The sequence below is a fragment of the Ahaetulla prasina genome, chromosome 17, assembly GCF_028640845.1.
Source record: "Ahaetulla prasina isolate Xishuangbanna chromosome 17, ASM2864084v1, whole genome shotgun sequence".
Lineage (NCBI taxonomy): Eukaryota > Metazoa > Chordata > Lepidosauria > Squamata > Colubridae > Ahaetulla > Ahaetulla prasina.
The window spans coordinates 3730707-3750962 of NC_080555.1; the positions used below are offsets into that span (position 1 = coordinate 3730707).

A 20256-nucleotide genomic window follows, 5' to 3' on the forward strand; every position below is an offset into this window, starting at 1 on the left:
GATAGATAGATAGATAGATAGATAGATAGATAGATAGATAGGTAGGTAGGTAGGTAGATTAGATAATAGATAAAATGTGATAGAGAGAAGATAGATGGATAATAGATATTAGATAGAAAGATAATTAGATGGATAATAGATAAAATGTGATAGATGGATAAGAGATATTAGATAGCTAGCTAGATACAGATACGATAGATTAGATGAATAGAGATAGATATGAGACAGACAGACAGATATAGAGATACCCACAATTCCTTGACATCTAGTACTAAAAACATTTATTAAAATAACGGCAATGGGATGCCTGTGTGACAATTTGTCCAGCAAAACTAGACGACAGTCCTGGGCTTTGCCGTCTAAAGCAACCCTTTCCAGCACAATGACACACAATCTCCACACACACACACACACACACACCCGGCCCCCCAAGAGGGATGAAAGGTTTATAGAAGAAGCTGAAGGAGCAGCTGCAGTTGGCAGGACCTGGGTTTTAAGCTCCTTACAATCGAGCATCGAAGGGGGAAGGAACCCTTTTTTCCCCTTGAACTGGATTTTAGCCTTAAATCGTCTCAATGAAAATAATACAAAAGAGAGATTACAGTGGGGGGGGGAATTGACGAAATTAGCACCTGGTATATAGTCCTGGACTTACGACGGCAATTGGGACCAGAATTTCGGTCGTTAACCAAGGCGTTTGTTAAACTGAGTCGCTGGTCACTTTTTTTGCTGTTGTTCAGCCAATTTTTGATAACGGACTTGATCTTGCTAATTTGCAACGCTTGAGAAAAATCGAGCCGTTCAGGATTCGGGCTTGGATATATAAAATTTAGAACGGGGAACTCGCAATGTTTTCCTAGAACAAGAAAGGGCAGCCCGCACCTCCAGATCTAATGCAGGTAGTCCTCGACTTACAACAGTTCAGTTAGTGACCAAGGTGACAAGGGCGCTGGAAAGAAGTGACTTATGACCGTTTTTCACACCTACGACCGTGGCAGCGTCCCCTGCGGTCAGGTGATTTAGATTGGGATGGGTGATGACTGTGCGTATTTATGACGCGGTTGCAGCGTCCCCGAGTTGCAAGAGTTCACTTAGTGACCGTACCATGTGATCCCCTTTTGCAACCTTCTGATTAAAGATAACGGAGGAAAGCCAGATTCGCTTAGCAATGGGTGTGATTAATTTGACAAGTGCAGATGTGGCAAGAAAAGTCTTAAAACGGGGCAAAACTCACTTAATTTCTCACTTAATGACATGCATTTTGGGCTCAATTGTGGTCGTAAGGTGAGGTCTACCTGTATGGCATTCATCCCGATCGAAAAAAAAAATGTTTTATAGGTGGCGTTTTACCACCAGCAAGACTGGCAAAGATGTTTTAAAAACTTGTCCGCCAAATTCGGGAGAAGGGCGGTCTAGAAATCTAATAAATAATAATAATAAAATGTTGGAAATGCAATCAGATCTGATGCCCAAAGGCAAAAAATAATATTGGACAAAAGTACATACACGGTTAGGGGGGGGGGAAATGGTAAAGCAACATGTAGATTTAAAACCAGAGATATTTTTTTTGTTGGGTATTTTAACCAGAAAAGAACAATAAAGAAAATACGTATTTAATTTTACGTGTGTTAACAGCAGCGAGAATTGTTTTTGCGCACAAAAGTGGAAAAATGAAGAGATCCCTACTGATAGAAGTTTAAATTTTAAATATTAAATTTAATAATAAATTTAAAAAAAATAGAAGGTGCAGAGATGGATAGATTAACACTCAACATAAAGGAGAAGGGAGAAATAGAGTATTTTTTAACATGGGGCTCGTTTTAGCCTGACTAGGTGACTCAGTGGCTAAGATATTGAGCTCGTCAATCAGAAAGGTCGGCGGTTCGGCGGTTCGAATCCCTACTACGGGTCTCCTGCGCGAGCAGGGGGTTGCACTAGATGACCTCCAAGGTCCCTTCCAACTCTGTTTACTGTTACCGATGGTTAGCGGACAGAAGCGGAAGTTAGAAACGTAAAAGTTTAAGGTTTAATGATTAACTGTATAATGAAGATCTATTAGTATGGATAAGCAAATACTATTATTATGTGATTATGATCAATGCTATGAATATTATTACGTTTTTCCAAACTAACTGTACCCAGACAACGCACTGTTTATGTGGCTATTGAGTTTTGATGCTCGCTAAAGAAAAATGCATAAAATGTTTTTAAAAATGGTAGGCTAAAAAGAAAAAAAGAGAAAAGAGGAAGCAAACAGATAAACCTTTCCTATCCCAGATAGAAGCACATTGGGACAAAGTACACAACTGGACACCTAGAATTGTTATGTGTGTTGCCAGAAATAATTATAATTATAATTGGCTGCACGCTCGGCCAGATGTTTAGACTGAATTTGGCATTTTTGTCTGTCTCTGGGGTCCTTCCCAAGGACCTGGGATAGGCAGATGTGGTCGTCTGATGGTGTTAAAAGGTCTCTCGGAGGAGGATTTCAGCTGTTCCAAACGAAGCTGCCTTTCGCAATTGACCGATGGGGATTTTGTCAATGCCGACGGTGTTCAATTACTATGATGGTTTGGTTCAGGCTGGATTTAGCATTATTATTTGTGGTAAAGAGAGAGAAAAGCAAAGAAACAGGAAGCGTTAACACCCATACAGAGCGAACTTCATTGGACGTGGCCTTTTTTATTTTTTCCTCCCCACCAAGACTGTACAAAATTCATATAAAATGCCAGCATTTGAAACAGGGATATGGTTTGTTCTCCCCAAAAATAATTGTCCGACAAACCGCAAAATCCACGCAGGGTAGAGAACCGGGCAGAAAGGACAGATTGGGGAGAAGGGGGTTGGGGCGACAGTAGCATTATTTACAGAGGGAGGGAAATGGCACAAGATATCCTGTGTGTTTTATATATAATTTATATATACACAGATATATATATATATATTTTATAGAGAGAGATATTTACAAACTATTTCACATATCCACAAGCTTTATAAGGTAACAAAAAAAAGGGAGGGAACCTGGAGGAGAGGAGAACTCAAAAAAGTTTTTTTCTGTATTCTTCGGATGGTCGGAAAAAGCACCAAAAATGGAGAAAAGTTGGGCCAGCCACCACAGGGGCCAAATACGTTGAGAGGAGGAGGAGGAAGAGGAAGGGGGGGTGTCAGGGGTTCAGGAAACGAAGCCAAGAAGCCCGACGGGTCACCGGCTGATGTCCCGGTTCGAATCCCAAGCTTTCGGGGCGGGCTGGAGTTGGAGGAGGCTGAAGAAGGGGTGCTTGAGGGCCTCGGAAAGGGTCACCCGTTTGGCCGGTTCGTATTCTAGCATGCCCTCCAGGAGGTCGAAGAGCTGGTGGTGTTCTACGGCTTCGGACGCCAGGTACCTCTGGAAAGAGAAGCGGAGAGAGGAAGGGCTAGGAGGAAGAGTGGGGGGAAGTGGGGCGCCCGTTAAAAATGGTTAAGCTGGTGGGGCTGGAGGAACAGCTGCCAAGTCTCTCCTTGTTCTGACCTAGGCTTCCTGAGCCAGTAAAAAGCACATCATTCGTCCCAAAAACCTTCTCTTTATTTCAACGGCTGTGAATTCTGTTCATTCCCAGCCCCGTGATGAGTCACAAATAGTTTGTAAAGAGCCCGACAACAGTCTTCCATAGTCCTTCGGGATAAGGTTGATAAAGCACCCATCTTTATCTCCCTTGAAAGACCTAACTGGCAATTAGCTTTGCAAGGCCACACGGAGCAGAGAGTCAAAAATGGAGCTTCAGAATTTAAACCGACCAGAATGAACAAAGTTGCTTCCTGCAAAGGCTCATGTCCCTTTGCTCCACCTTTATGTCTTATGGGAGGGGACAATCATCTCCAAGCCTTACTCCCGAGTCGCCCCTTTTGCCTTAACTGTTCTTGACTTCTGGCAGCTCTGCGCATGCACACACTGGGAACAGGCTCCCCCTGTGCCTCGCTGATGCTCTGGAGGCTCCGAGTCAGTACATAACTCCCCGATGGCCCTGGCTCCCTCTCTGCCTTTGATGCAGAGCCCTCGTCCGAACCTTCCCCAGACTCCAGGACTGGCCCATGTTCCCCTCCAGCCTCCTCACTTTCTGACTGCCAGCGGACCACAACACTCCTTGGTTGGAGGAAAAGGCTGGGGGGTTTGTCAGAGAGGGCATTCCTGCGTGGGATCGGGCTAGAGCAGGGGTCTCCAACCTTGGCAACTTTAAGACGTGTGGACTTCAAATCCCAGAACTCCCAGAAAATTCAACTCTGGGAGTTGACGTCCACAAGCCTTAAAGTTGCCAAGGTTGGAGGCCCCTGGGCTAGAGGACCTCTAAGGTCCCTCCCGCTTCTGTGATTTTATATAGCTGGAGGAGGAGGAGGAGGCGGAGGAGGCATGGACAATGGCAAATGGCAGGTAATCTGCATGTTTAGTGACTGATGGTGCTGAAGTAAGTGACTTAGGGCCGTTTTTCACACTGACAGCCTCTCCGTTGGTCACGAGATCAAAATCCAGACGCTCCGCGACTGGCCTGTTATTTATCACATGGTGCTGTATTATCACGGTTTCCTGAAGGAATCAAAACTTGGTTGGGCTGTTGTGGGAAAACAGGGACAAGGGCCCCGGCTTACCCGGAGCGGCTTGCAGTTTTCGCGCACGTAGCGCCCCGCAGAGGTATTCTCATCCCAGTCCAAATGTCCGTGGTAGAAATATTTCTGCTTCCTAAACCGGGGAGTGGGGGTTGGGAAGATAGAAAAAGATCACAAGGAACCATGAGTGGGACAAAGGGCCAGTGTGGGTTGCTCCTTGGTTTTTTTACGAAGTCTACAAATGCAGGTAAACTTTTGACTTATGATCGTTCGTTTAGTGAGGAGGAGGGAGGAGGAGGAGGAGGAGGAGGAGGAGGAGGAGGAGGACTGTGAGATCCTTGGTGTCCTCTCTGAGCTTGGTGGTTTTTCTTGCAGAAGTTTCATTTCCCAGTGAAGAAATATTAGTGGTGATGGGAGGAGGAGGAGGGAGGAGGAAGAGAGGAGGAGGAGGGGGGAGGGGGAGGAGGAGAACTGTGGGTTCCTTGGTGCTCTCTGAACTTGGTTGGTTACACCAGTGCTAGAAGGGAGTGGGGTTTGCAGAATTGTTCTGTCCTCCTTCGCCTCCGTCCGAGTGATGGCTTAATTAGCCGGCACTATCAGCTCTGGCAGCAGAATAGCGAACGTCTGCCAAGTTCTCCGATATCTCCCTTGACGCTGGTGAGTCACTTCAGCTCTTAGTTAATCAGTTGATTTGCCAGCTACGAAGAGACACAGCAGTGCTCACTGCCTTTTATATCCTGTGGGGTGTGGCTCCATGACTCAGCACTTCCTAGGCCTGCCCCACCCCTGCTTCTGTTGTTCCCGCCTCTCCTGCCTACGAAACCTAGGGTCCAGCCAGGCCTGATTGCCATCAGCCGGGTCTGGAGGCGTGGCCTGGGAGGGGAAAGAGTCAGGGGACGGAGGCCTCGTTATCTCTTCCACCTGGCCTGCTTCTGGCTCCTGGAGCTGAGCCAGGGAAACCGGTGCTCCGGAGGTAAGTCCTGACGGCCCTTCCCCCTCACTTTCCCAAGTCACTTTCTGGCAGGAGGCCCGGCTCAGGGGGTGCAGACACAACAAGAATGGAGAAGAGAGAAAAAGGGAGGAAGATGAAAAAAGGGGACACGGACAAGGAGAAGGCGGACGAAAGGAACCCAGAGGAGTCATTGGTGCTCTCTGAACTTGGTGGTTTTCTTGCAGACGTTTTGTGACCCAAGTAGGTAACATCATTGGTGCTAGAAGGGAGTGACGTTTGTTGATGATGTCACCTGGTTGTGTCATGAAAAAAAACCACCCATCAAGCTCAGAGGGCACCAAGGACCCCATAATTCTCCTCCTCCTTCTAGCACTGATGATGTTACTTAGTTGGGTCATGAAACGCCTGCAAGGAAACCACCAAGCTCAGAGGGCGCCAAGGACCCCACAGTTCAACCCTGAGCTGCGTAGATTCTAACTGTCTCAACTTCCGTGCCTACTCCAAAGCCTTTTTGACCTTCCCTGAGGATCGTATCCCCTCCTTCCTTTGCCAACACTCTTACCTTGTTTTTCGGATCATCCGGGATGGGATGGGGCCTAAGATACGCTCCATCATAGCCAGGTGTTCGCGATTGTCATGGGTCTACAAGGGGAAAAAAATAAAGTTTTAGTTGGTGGGGAAAAAAAAAAGACCTGGAACGGCCTGATTTTGGTCAGGCTCACCCCTTCTTCCTGCTTCCGATGGCTCCTACCTGCCACACTCACCTGGAACAAGGTGAAGCCCATATAATACTCGAAGATAATACAGCCAACGCTCCAAACGTCGCAAGGTTGAGTCCAGCCAAGTTCTGTTGCAGCAAAAAAAAAAAAGAGGAGTTTCAGAGTCTGCATTTCTGGTCTTCAGAGTCCAATCCGGAGCTGGGGGAGGTACAGTTACTGACCTAAAATGACCTCGGGTGCCCGATAGTGCCGCGTGGAGACGATGGTGCTGTGATGCTCGTGGTCGAAAGTGGCACTGCCAAAATCCACCACCCGAATGGCTGTGTTCTTGATGCTGCGCTCGTCACGTTTCTGGGAGGGAGAGGGAGGAGAAGGGGAGGGGAGGGGGAGGGACAGGAGTGGGATTGGAAAAAAATTTAGTAACCGGTTCTGGGTGGGCGTGGCGATGGGGCCGTGGCCTACTCCTGCACCACGGGGGGGAGGGGGGGCGTTTTTGCCCTCCCCAGGTTCCGGAGGCTGGAAATGGGCCCCTTTCTGAACTTCCAAGAGGCCCGTTTTTCACCCTCCCGGAGCCTCTGCACAGGCCCTGCACTTACCTCGCATCCAAAACGGGCCGCGTGGAGACTCCTGGGAGGGGAGGGGCAGGGTGGGCGGGGCCAGCCAGTCCTTGCAACTACCGGTGCGGGGAACCAGATGTAAAATTAACATCCGGTTCGCCTGAACCGGTCCAAACTGGCTGAATCCCACCCCTGGGGAAGGAAACGTTGGAGTTAGCAGCAAGGATAATGCCCTCCCACCTTCAGGCCAAACCCAAAGTAGCACTGAAGGGGAGAGAAGGAGGGAGGGAGGGAGGCCATACCAGAGAAGGGGACATTCCCGGGGACACAAGCTCACCTTTTCCAGGTTGTAGGTCATCTCGTAGTCCGAATTGACGAAAAGGATGTTCTCTGGCTTGAGGTCCGTATGGGTGAGCTTGTTCTCATGTAGAACTGGGAAGGAGAGAACAGGTTAAGAGAGAGGGAGGGAAGGAAGGAGGTGGAGAGAAAGAATGGAGGGGAAATGGAGAAGAAAGATACAAAGGAAGGAAGGAAGGAAGGAAGGAAAAATAAGGGAGAATGGAAGAGAAAAATGTGTGTGAATGTGGAAGGAAGGGAAAGGAAGGGAAGGAAGGAAGGAAAAATAAGGGAAAATGGAAGAGAAAAATGTGTGTGAATGTGGAAGGAAGGAAGGAAGGGAGATTTATAAATAGACACATAGAGACAGAGATAAGGAAGGGAGGGAGGGAAGAAGAAGCGGAGAGAGAAAAATGGAGAGGAAAGATACAAAGATAGGAAGGAAGGAAGGAAGGAAGGAAGGAAGGAAGGAAGGAAGGAAGGAAGGAAGGAAGGAAGGAAGGAGGAGGGAGGGAGGGAGGGAGGGAGGGAGGGAGGGAGGGAGGGAGGGAGGGAGGGAGGGGAGGTTGATACATAGACCCAGACAGACAGACGGGGATAGGAAAGGGATAGGAAGGGAAGGGAAGAAAGGAAGTGGAGAGAAAGAATGGAAGAAAATGGAAAGATATGAAGATTGGATGGATTGAGCGATAGGAGGGAGGGATTGATAGACACAAAAACAGACAGATGGAGTGGAGAGGGAGGGAAGAAAGGAAGGAAAAGATCGATAGGGATAGATGGATGATCATTTAGATTGACAGACAGACAGGTAGGTAGGTAGATGAGTGGGTGGATGGATGGAGGTAGGGAAAGGACCAATGTGTTTGCATGCACCCGTCTACGTTCAAAGTCACTCGACAGCTAAGCCGGGGGTCTCCAACCTTGGCAACTTTAAGACTTGTGGACTTCAACTCCCAGAGTTCCTCAGCCAGCAAAGTCTTAAAGTTGCCAAGAGTTGGAGACCCCTGAGCTAAGGCGTGGTAAATCCTTCTTCTAATTCAAAACGAATTAGAAGGACCCCTCCCCCTCTTCTCTCAGCCCTCTGCTCCCCCCCACACACACACACACACACACTTTCCACCCGGGAGACTCACATCTGACCGCCTGGCACACTTGGTAGGCCATGTGCCTGATCTGGTGGAGCGGGTAGGGCAGGTAGTTGTTATCCTTCAGGAAGTCGAAGGTGCTGAGGCCCAGGAGCTCGAAAGAAATGCACATGTGGCCGTGGTAGTCGAACCAGTCGTACATCCGGACGCAGAGGCTGGAAGGGGGAAACCGAGGCAAAGAGGGGTTGAAAAAGAGGGAAACTGACTTTTCAAAAATGGGACTTCCCCCCCTTTCCCCCCCCCCGAGAAAAGGGCAAATTAGTCTGGACCGGGGGGGGGGTCTCCAACCTTGGCAACTTACTTTTGGTTGTTGGGATCTTTCTCGTTAATTTTCTCCAGCACGTTGATCTCCAAGCGAGCGGCTTCTTTGTATTTCTCGACGTTCTTGATGATTTTGAGAGCCACCTGGGTGTTGCCCCTGGGGAGCGGGTGGGGGGGAATCATGGAGAAAGTAAGAAACGGAATTGAGGTCCCAGGAAAGCAACCAGGGCAGGCAGACTGACCCAGCCCTGCTTGTAAAATGCACTTCTCTGCTCTGCTCTGGCATAATGAAGGCCAATGCTCAACCGTAGTTTGCTTGTCTTAAGGCCTTGGCTGGCTGGGGAATTCTGGGTGTTTCCAGACCTCTTAAAGTTGTTTGGGTTTGAGAAACACCAGATCGATCGATCGATCGATCGATCGATCGATCGATCGATCTATCTATCTATCTATCTATCTATCTATCTATCTATCTATCTATCTATCCATCATCCATCCATCCATCATCTATCTACCTTATCTTATATCTAGACACAAAAACAGTTTTTTCCCGAACGCCATCACTCTGCTAAACAAATAATTCCCTCAACACTGTCAAATTAGTTACTAAGTCTGCATTACTATTAATCTTCTCATCATTCCTTTCATCCATCTCCTCCCAGTTATGACTGTATGACTGTAACCTTGTTGCAGGTATCCTTACGATTTATATTGACTGTTTCCTAATATGATTTGATGGCTTATTTGTACCCTATGACTATCATTAAGTGTTGTACCGTATGATTCTTGATGAATGTATCTTTTATGTACACTGAGAGCGTATGCACCAAAGACAAATTCCTTGTGTGTCCAATCACACTTGGCCCATACAGAATTCTGTTCTATTATCTATGATCCATCCATTATCTATCTATCTATCTATCTATCTATCTATCTATCTATCTATCTATCTATCTATCTATGATCCATCCATCCATCCATCCATCCATCCATCTATCTATCTATCTATCTATCTATCTATCTATCTATCTATCTATCTATCTATCTATGATCCATCCATCATCTACCTTATCTTATATCTTTATCTATTTATCTATGATCCATCCATCATCTATCTATCTATCTATCCATCCATCTCTTTCTTATCAGTCTTTCTTATCTATTATCTTATCCATCCATCCAATCTCTCTATCTCGCTCCCCCAAAGCCCTCCGTCTGTTGGTCTAACTCTGTCTATCTCTCCAACTTGGATCTGTGGCAGCCATCCAGCCTACTAGGAAAATCTGAAGCCAGCTGGACTTCCATGCTTGGCTGGAGGGAAGCCCCCTTTTTCCACAGTCAACTTTCCAGCAGCCCAACTTGATTTTTCCCTCACCTGCGGTGATCGATGCATTGCACCACACGACCGAAGGTGCCTTCCCCGAGAGTGGTGACGATCTCATCTGCAGAGGAAAGGAGACAGGAAAGATTTGGGGGCAGGGGAGGAGAGAAGGGGAGAGGGTGAGATGCGGGGCCCGGCATCTGAGGGCCAAACAACAAAACATCACCACCGAATTTTTTTTTTTAAAAAAAATGAGGCTATCTTGGCCCTAACGCTTCGGATATCAATACAGAAAGAAATAAAATGGATGGGAGGGAGGGAGGGAGGAAGGATAGAGGCAAAAAGGGAGGAAAGAATGCTTAAAAGGGAAAAAAAGGAGGGGAAAAATAGACTGCGGTTTGGTCTTTTTTTTAAAAAAAAAATAACACCGCAAAGAGAGAGAAAATAAAACAACGGAACAAACGGGGGGGAAAGGGAGGGAGCTAAGAACAATTTTGTAACTGCGACGGGAGCTTAACTAGAGACGAGATTAATGTTACGATTTCACAGTACATCTCTCCTGCAGACAGTCGCCGACCCGATAGACGAGGTGGCCTTCCACGTCGACTTCCACGTTCTTGGCTCTCCTCCTGCTGCCGGGACGACTCTGCTGCCGGGGAGGCCCCCCAAAAACGCAGCGGCGGCGGCGGTGGGGCGGAGAGGGGAGGGTTTTCATTCATTCATTCATTGTTTTCACCCGGGCGGCGAAGGGGGGAAGCCAGCCAAGTGGACACGGTGGGCCCGTGGCGGATATGGAGGTGGTGGTGGTGACGGGACGAATTCCGGGCCAAGTTCATAACGGCACAGAGGCGTATAGGTATAAACAATATACAACACACGTGAACAATAAGAGGGGTGGCAAGGAAGGAAAAGCAACGCTCAGCGAACACGTGCACACACACTCTTGCGCAGGGGTGGTCTTTGCAGGTGGTCCTCGACTTACGACCACAATGGAGCGCCCCATCCAAAGCGAGATCTTCCCCCACCCCTGTTTTACAACCTTCCTTGCCACCGCTGTGAAGCTAGTCACGCGGTCGTTAAGTGAATCCCGGCTTCCCCCGTGGCTTGTAAGAAGGTCGCAAAAGGGAAAATCACGCGAGTCGAGCGTCCGATGTAAACGGCGCGACCGTAGGGGATGCTTCAACGGTCGTTAAGTGTGGAAAAGCGGTTCGTTACGTCCCTTTTTTTCCCCCAGTGCGGTTGTGACTTTGAACGGTCACTAAAAGGAACGGCTGTAAGTCGAGGACCACCTGTATAAAAAGCAAATAGGGAATCGCCCATCAAAGTTAGGGGAGAGCGTCTTCTGCAAACGGGGTGCTGCCCCCCAAGAAGAGGACCCCGTGGGAAACACATATGAAGTGAAGGTCAGCGACGGAATGAGAGGAAAAAAGGCCCCCAGCCACTGCCTTCCATCTCCTTTCCCAGGAATGGCTTTCTGATATGGGGAGACGACGGAGGGGCAGTGGTGGGTTTCAAAAATTTTCGCTATCGGTTTGATGGGCGTGGCTAGGTGGGGGGCATGTGACTGAGTGGGTGTGGCCAACTTGACTGCTTCTAGGGCCTCTCAGTCACATGACACCCACCACCACCACCTAGCCACGCCCAGAGGAAAAGGTAAGAAAAATGTTGGAATTTCCACCTATCTACCCTGTCCTCATTTTGCCAGTCACCCCCGTTTCCCCTCCTTTAGCCGCCCCGGCCCTAGCCCCGCTTTCTCCACCATTACCGCCTCTTTGTTCGGGTTGCTTACCTTCCACGGTTGGAGGCAAGCTGACCGGAGTTTTCGGCGGCCCCCAGCCAGCCACCGCAGCTGGAAAGCAGCTGGCAAAGAAGCCTCTTTGACAGCTGCTTTGTGGTTGTGGCGGCTGGCCGCAGGCCGCTGAAAAGTACCGAAGAACAGGGCGGTGAACAGGGCGAGCGAGCGGTGACCAGGAGATTTGGTTCGAGGGCGTGGCCAGCCGACCATCGCTACCGGTTCAGCGACCGTGGCCAAATTTCCACCAGCAGTTCACACAAACCAGCTGAATACCACCTCTGGAAGGGGAGATCTATCCGTCTGAGTGGCTCAGACTGCTAATGCAGCCTGTTATTAACAGCAGCTGCTTGCAATTACTGCAGGTTCAAGTCCCACCAGGCCCAAGGTTGACTCAGCCTTCCATCCTTTATAAGGGAGGTAAAATGAGGACCCAGATTGTTGGGGGCAATAAAAGTTGACTTTGTATATAATATACAAATGGATGAAGACTATTGCTTGACATAGTGTAAGCCGCCCTGAGTCTTCGGAGAAGGGCGGGATATAAATGCAAATAAAAAAAAATAATAAAAAAAATCCCAGTCCAAGCCAGAATTTTCCACCTTGCCTGTTCTAGAAGCAATAAGGGTGGGATTATTATGTACCCTCTGCTTCCTGATTTTCCTCAACAGCCAGCCCAGATTTTGACGCTGGTTGCAGGTGAATGATTTGCTAAATTCTCTTACACGGGGTGCGGTTACACGACGCTTCCCTTAACAACTGAATTTTGGTCCTAAGTCGAGGACTGTGTATAGGCAGAAGACAGCTTCTAGACCAATGGTCCACACGCACTGGGAAAAGCCCCCCCCAAAAAAATCTTTTTTAAGATTTTGAAGAGGCCAAAGCATGTTTGCCCTTACAGGTGACTCTACCTGCTGGGCTGAATGAGATTTTTTGAAACTTTCGGACGGTTTTTGAAGGAAGAGGATTTTATGTGAAACGAATAGACGTTATCAACCATCATTCCGCTGCTGTAGTCTGCTCAGAAATTGATCTATCTATCCATCCACCCATCCGATTTATATGGCTACCAAACCAACAATAAAAGAACAATAAAACATACAGCAGGGTTATGGAACCCAACCTGACTCACTCGAAACAATGGGACGGGCAAGCATATAAATGTAATCATAAATAAGCTTAATAAATTGGCCCACAACTCCAGGGGAAAACTGTGGGGGGGGGGAGGGGGGGTTGGCAGCTTGATCATTTCAAAGAGCTACCACTGAAAAGACACTGGTCAGAAATGTTTTTACTTTGAAGTTCTTCAAAATAAATATATAGAAATAATATTCTGAATTATATGAAGGCCTTTAAAAGCCTAGCATCGTGCAGCGGAAACTTTAGACAAGCAAATTCTTTAAAATCACATTTCGCCCCCAAGCTTCCACTGCTGCCAATCCCAGAAAGAAAGAAAAAACACGTCAATTTCCAAGCAACTCGAAACCAACATGAATGTTCCTAAGACAGACTCGGATCTGATGCCGATTTCCCACGACTCCAGAATGCCGTTCCTAAGCGGATTCCAGAGATCTGGAGAAGGCCGAAGAGACTCCGACACTGCCTGGATCAAAGGATCGGAACTAGCAGAGATTACTCACCGAGGAGGAATGGCTGAAGGAGTGGCTTCCGTGCCGTTTCCGTTGCCGTTTCCGCCGGTTGCTCTTGCAGTTCCGGTAACTGCCCTCCCGAGAACGTTGGTACTCATCCGAAGGGTGGTATTCGGGTTCGTAGTAGGCATCGCCGCCCCGGTCGCTGTAGCCGTCTCGCCGGTAATCCTCCAGGTATCGCCGGTCGTAGGCATGTCGGTCGGACGACTGATCGTCGTAACTGGGAGGAAGAGCGAAATTTAAGGTGATCCAGAAAACCAACTCATGTTGTTGTTGATCATTTAATGACACCGTAATCCTTTGCGGGATGGAATCGGGGCAACTGAATGGAGCTGAGCGTTTAATGGCCAGATGCCCTTCCTGTCGCCAATGCGGTGTTTTTTCCAGCAGATATATTCTCAGATATATTTCTGCCCAGAGAGAGAAATCTCACAGCCTCTATCTAGGATCGAACTCACAGCCTCCTGATCGTGAGGCGAGAGGTCCACCTCTAGGCCACCGCACCACTCATCCAGAAAACCGACTATATGATGGAATAGAATAGAATAGCATTTTTTATTGGCCAAATGTGATTGGACACACAAGGAATTTGTCTTGGTGCATATGCTCTCAGTGTACATAAAAGATACATTCATGAAGAATCAGTACAACACTTAATGATAGTCATAGGTTACAAATAAGCAATGATTCGCTTAATAACTGAAGTGATTAACAATTAGGATTAACAATTAGGCTCAAACGTCATAAATTTAGGCATGGCTCACTTAACAACTTTTGCTCAGGAAGGGAAATTCTGGTCTCAGTTCTGGTCGAGGACTACCTACCTTCGTTTAGTGACCGTCAGAAGTTACAGCAGGACTGAAAAAAATGATTTATGGTCATTTTTCACACATTTGACCGTTGCAGCATCCCCGTGGTCAAGTGGCCAAAATTCCGACACTTAACAGCTGACCCATACTTACGACGGTTTCAATGTCCCCAGGTCATGGTGATCCCTTTGACAAGCAGAGATTCACTTAAACCACTGTATGACTAACTTTAACTGCAGTGGCTCGCTTAATAACTGTGGCAGAAAGGTTGTAAAATGAAGCAAAACTCATTCAGCAACTGTCTCGGTTAGGAATGAAAATTTTGGGCTCTGCTGTGGTCGTAAGCCGAGAACTAACTGCATTGAAGCCTTCTCCTCGCAGGCTCCATTTTGGGGAGTCACTCACCTCCGGGATCGGACATGATAGCTATCCTCTCTGGGACGCCATCGCTCACTGCTACTCGAGCGGGAACGGCTCCGTCGCCGCTTGTGTTTACGGCTTCGGTAACACTCGCGGTAGCTGCCCCGGCTGCTGCGTTCTGAAGAGAGAAATCTCCGAGAACGAGGCATCTGGCAAGGGGAGGAAAAGAGTCAGAGGACCAAGCGGAGAGGTTGAACCTTAAAAGTGGTAAGAAACAGCCCGAAAAACAACAACAAACATACATGTACACAACCACCCTGCAAGGTAGGTCAGTTGGAAGGAAAAAGGAAGCCCGGCAGTGATGAACCGGTAGTTGCGACCAGCGCTATGCCATCCTATTTAGTATTCTATAGTAGAACAGAGTAGAGTAAGGTAAAGGTCCCCCTTGCACATATGTGCTAGTCGTTCCTGACTCTAGGGGGCGGTGCTCATCTCCGTTTCAAAGCCGAAGAGCCAGCGCTGTCCGAAGACATCTCCGTGGTCATGTGGCCGGCATGACTCAACGCCAAAGGTGCACGGAACGCTGTTCCCTTCCCACCAAAGGTGGTCCCTATTTTTCTACTTGCATTTTTTATCTGCTTTCGAGCTGCTAGGTTGGCAGAAGCTGGGACAAGTCACGGGAGCACGCCCCGTTACATGGCGCTAGGGATTCGAACCGCTGAACTGCCGACCTTTCCATCGACAAGCTCAGCGTCTTAGCCACTGAGCCACCACGTCCTGACTACTATAGTACAGTAGTATAGCCTTTATTGTCATTGTACATAATATATACAACGAAATTGGTTTAGCCTCCCTGGTGCAATCCATAGCGGAAAATACAAAACAACATACAATAGTATAGAGAATAATCCCCATACAATTAATTGGAGAAAAAAAAGACTACAAAAATACATTTCTGTATGTGTGTGGAGTGACTGTTAAGACGTGTTTTTTAAGCCGTTCGCATGCGTGCAAAGTGCGTGCTCACATTTTCGATGCTGCCCATATCTGAAGCCGGGTCTAATTCTCAGGCTTTCCTACCTAGCCTTCAAGTGACTTCCCTTCAAAAACCTTTTTATACGTTTTGAGCCCATCCATTCATCACCTTCCTAGATTCTCCCTCACGATCCTGTGAGGTAGGCCAGGCTTTAGAGGGAGTCCTCGACTTACGACCACCACGGAGGCCCCCCCCCACATTGCTGTTGTTAATGTGAATTCTGTCCCATTCGACGAGGTTTTCTGGCTGCGGTTGTTAAGTGAATCGCTGCAGTAATATCAGGTTGTTAAGTCAATCAGGCTTCCCTCATTGACTTTGCTGGTCGGAAGGTCGCAAAAGGGGATCACGGGACACCCCCACCCCCACCGGACACTGCAACCGTCATAAATACGAGTCAGTTGCCTAGCTACTGAATTCGGATCATGAGGGCCCTAAAGTGTGAAAACATGTCCCTTTTGTCAGCACCGTTGTAACTCCGAGACGGTCACTAAGCGGGCGGTTGTAAGTTGAGGACTACAGCAGAGGGGACCTCTTGATCTCTTGAATTTTGATGAGGTGGATCCTGAGGATCGTTAAGTGTGGAAACTGGGTCCCAAGTCCCCTTTTTTCAGCGCCGTTGTAACTCCAAGACGGTCACTAAGCGGACAGTTGTAAGTAAGTGAGGACTACCAGCGGAGGGACCTCTTGATCTCTTGAATTTTGATCAGGCAGATCCTGGGGATCGTTAAGTGTGGAAACCGGGTCCCAAGTCCCCTTTTTTCAGCGCCGTTGTAACTCCGAGACGGTCACTAAGCAAACGATTGTAAGTCGAGGACTACCAGCGGAGGGACCTCTTGCTCTCTTGAGTTTTGATCAGGCGGATCCTGGGGATCATAAGGGTTGAAAACCCCTTTTTATAGCGCCGCTGTGTAACGCCGAGACGGTCACTAAGCGGATGGTTGTAAGTCGAGGACTACCTGCCGACCGGATCTCTATGGAAGCCCACCCGTCTCAGTGCTGAGCGAGGCTGAAGAGAGACGGATGGGACCCCAAATCTCGAACCCGGGTCCCCCCCTCCACTCTCCAAACCCCTGGGGGGGGTTGATTTCCTCGTGGCCTCCTTTCCTTCCACCCAGAGCCAAAAAAAAAACAGCCAGGCGACCAAGCTTCCCTCCAAGCAAGCCCCTAACCTAGCTCTCTCCCTCTCCCGCCCTCAAACCTATTTATTTTATATAGATTTATATACAGAATTGATATATATATATATATATTTAAATATAATTTTAGAACTCTAGGCGGCTCAAGGGGCCAAGGACGGCCTACCTGGCAGGGCTGTTGTGTACCAATCGCCCCGGGAGGTGTTTTTTTCGGGATGGAGGCCTCCCCGGCTGCTCCGCCGGCCTCTCCCGGACCTGTTTCGGGGTCCCGAAGAGCCGCCGCCGCCGCCGCCCCGAGGCCTCTTCCCCCTGCCCGGCCCCGCCGCCTCGCCTCGCCTCACCTTCTTGGCCGTCAGCCCGGTGCGCTTGTCCCACAGGAAGTCCGTCTTGGCGGCGGCTCGTCCTTCTCCCTCCCGCCCGCCCGTCGTCGTCGCTTCGCCTCAGCGTCCCCGCCGCCGCCGTCGCCCGGGGTCGCTCTGAGGAAAGCTCCGGCTGAGGTGAGGGAGGGACGGGATGGGAGAAGCCTACCGCGCATGCGTTGTCACGCACGGACGGCGTGAGGCGCGTCACAAAACGCCCGGAACGTCGCCTTTGCGCGCCGGAGATCGTCGAAAGTTCAGAGAGGACGGTCCCGTTGGGAATCGACTTTGCACAGGCAGCTTCCGGGTGCGCTTGGCAAGGAACTCGTCTTCCTCCAATGAATAGAATAGAATAGAATAGAATAGAATAGAATAGAATAGAATAGAATAGAATAGAATAGAATAGAATAGAATGTATTGGAATGAAAAATAGAATAGAATAGAATAGAATAGAAAATATGCAATGGAATAGAATGGAATAGAATAGAATAGAATAGAATAGAATAGAATAGAATAGAATAGAAAATATGGAATGGAATGGAATAGAATAGAATAGAATAGAATAGAAAATATGGAATGGAATAGAATAGAATAGAATACAATGTATTGGAATGAAGAATAGAAATATAGAATAGAAAAGAATAGAAAATAAAATAAAATATGGAATGGAATGGAATGGAATGGAATGGAACAGAACAAAATAGAATAGGAATATAGAACAGAATTGAACTGAACTGAATTGGATTGAACTGAATTGAATTGTTTTGTTGGTCAAGTGTGATTGGACACACAAGAAATTTGTCTTTGGTGCGTATAAATGTCATTTTCTCCCTATTTTGGGGGGGGGAAGAGAGGGGAGGGCAATTAAAGGAGAATATTTATATAGCTCAGGGTTCAAATGAGACGGTTGGTTTGCTTAAAATATTAATAGTAAATTAAATATTTTGTCCAAAATTTGGATTGGGGCTCCTGATATTTGGCCCACGTCCTTTAGCGTTCTTGCCCTTGAAAGCTAAAATATAAATTTTACTCCCTAAAAATCCACAAAAAACGAAAAGGGAAGCCATTTGTCTTATTTTACTTTCTCTATATAGAGAAAAGCAAACACGCACGCGCAGTAGAGGCAGGAGCGAGCGGGAGCACGTGACCTCCGCCTCGGCTCTCTCGCTCGCTAGCGATTTAATGGAGGGGCGGGGAAAATTCATCGCCACGCCCCTCCCCGAGCCACGCCCCTTCCCAGGCACCACGTTCCACGTGGGGGGAAAAATATTATATATATATATTAACAAAAGCAACTTTCCCACGCGTGGAAGATAATACAATTAGCAGCTCCTGCGGGACTGATCCTTAATTTCCATCAAAAGCTATTACTATTTACTGATTAATATTTATGCAAGTTTGATGAATTAAAACGATTTGTTTTATAAATGGAATAAATCGATAAGAAATAAAATAGGTAATCGTTACCGGTAAGAATAAGATTATGCCTCCTTCAGGTCTGTGGATCCTAATAAAAGATCTATTGAATAACAGTAACAGAGTTGGAAGGGACCTTGGAGGTCATCTAGTCCAACCCCCTGCTTACACAAGATACCAGTACTAGGGATTCGAACCGTCGAACTCCTGACCTTTCTGATTGACAAGCTCAGCGTCTTAGCCACTGAGCCACCTAGTCAGGTAGAATATATATGTGTGTGTGTGTGTGCGCCATATAGATTGTGCCCCTCAATCTATATGGCCAGGTGTGTCACAAAGGATCACAACAATAGATAAACAATATATAAATATATTTATATTTAAATATAAATACAAAATAGATAAATAAACTATTAATCTTCTCATCGTTCCCATCACCCATCTCCTTCCACTTATGACTGTAACTTTGTGGCTTGTATCCTTACGATTTATACTGATATTGATTGTTTCCTGATTGCTTATTTGTAGCCTATGACTATCAGTTGTATCATTAAGTGCTAAATTTGTACCCTATGACTGTCATTAAGTGTGGTAAGTGTTGTACCTTGATGAAGGTATCTTTTCTTTTATCTACACTGAGAGTGTATGCACCAAGACAAATTCCTTATGGGTCCAATCACACTTGGCCAATAAAAAATTCTATTCTATTCTAAATATAAATAAATGTATAAATATAAATAAATAAATGTAAATATAAAATAGATAAATAAATAAACGCCTCGAATGCACTACCTCACTCTGTGGTTTCATCCCCAAACCCCCAAAACTTTAACCTTAGACTGTCTACTGATGACCTCACCCCATTCCTAAGAGGTCTGTTCATAAGCACAGCAGCGTGCCTGACGAAATAAATAAATAAATAAAAATAAATTTTAAAAAAATAGTAGGACCCCACGAATGTTCAACGCCTCCTGTGGGCACCCTCACAAAATGAAGTCCCAAGGCGGGCCCGAGCGAAGAATATCAGAAGGCTAAGCTGTAGAAATGCCTTTTTAATGTTTGAACAGGCTCCTGGGTTTGGCGCTTTGCTTCTCCGTCAAATTACATTGCCCGTTCCTTTGGTGTATGTTCATTAAGAGGATTTGAAAGCATTAAGTGAGGATTGAACAAGGTGTGTTGGCTGCTGCTCCGTAACACCCTCCCCCCCCCCCAGGCGCAGCCGGGATTTAAAACAATCCATCCACAGACACGATAACTCTGGAAGGGATCCAGAAAAACGACACCAAAGAGACCGTCCCGTGATGCTTATGAAATGTTTATTTTTAACTTTACCACACTTTGGCTGGGAGAAGAAATAAAAATAAAGTGATTATCCGTAAAATAAGTAACGTATTCTGTTTTGGCAAAAAATAGTAACTGGAACAACAACAGCAAAAAAAAAATTGTAACGGTTTAGAATAGAATTGTTTACAGGAAGAGCCACAAAGATAGGTTTGTAAATTTGTGGTTACATTGATATACTTTTTTCCCCTCCATTTGTGTGTCCATAAAAACATTTTCTGCGGAATCACTAAATTTCCGCTGACGCAGAAGAAATGCATAGAGGCAGCTGCCATCCTAGATGGCCAAAAATTAAGACAAGATTACAGAAAACTTAATAAACGCCTCCTAACCTTAAGCAACATCATTGCTCTCTTCACAAACTGTTATAGAAGATAGATACAATTCTTTACTGGCCAAGTGTGATTGGACACACAAAGAATTTGTCTTTGGTGCATACGCTCTCAGTGTACATAAAAAGACAAGATACGTTTGTCAAGAATCATAAGGTAC

The 20256-nt window shown here is 47.0% G+C and overlaps 1 protein-coding gene across 5 annotated transcripts; it reads right to left on the minus strand.

The window, feature by feature from the left end:
• Nucleotides 1-2657: 2657 nt before the first annotated feature.
• On the minus strand, nt 2658-17102 carry CLK2 (CDC like kinase 2). 5 transcript variants are annotated; one of them, XM_058159882.1, is made up of 13 exons: nt 16990-17102; nt 14522-14685; nt 13299-13527; nt 10419-10512; nt 9921-9987; nt 8589-8705; nt 8276-8442; nt 7144-7238; nt 6471-6600; nt 6295-6377; nt 6093-6172; nt 4621-4711; nt 2658-3385 (listed from the first exon to the last, which is right to left on the minus strand). In XM_058159882.1, exons 2-13 carry the CDS (start codon nt 14683-14685, stop codon nt 3203-3205), a joined length of 1500 nt encoding a protein of 499 aa, XP_058015865.1. In that variant the 5' UTR covers nt 16990-17102; the 3' UTR covers nt 2658-3202. The 5 variants fall into 5 exon arrangements, with proteins under 5 accessions (XP_058015865.1, XP_058015862.1, XP_058015863.1 ...); XM_058159879.1 differs by having other exon boundaries at nt 10419-10515; XM_058159880.1 differs by having other exon boundaries at nt 10419-10515; nt 14522-16375; nt 16990-17035.
• Nucleotides 17103-20256: the final 3154 nt, after the last annotated feature.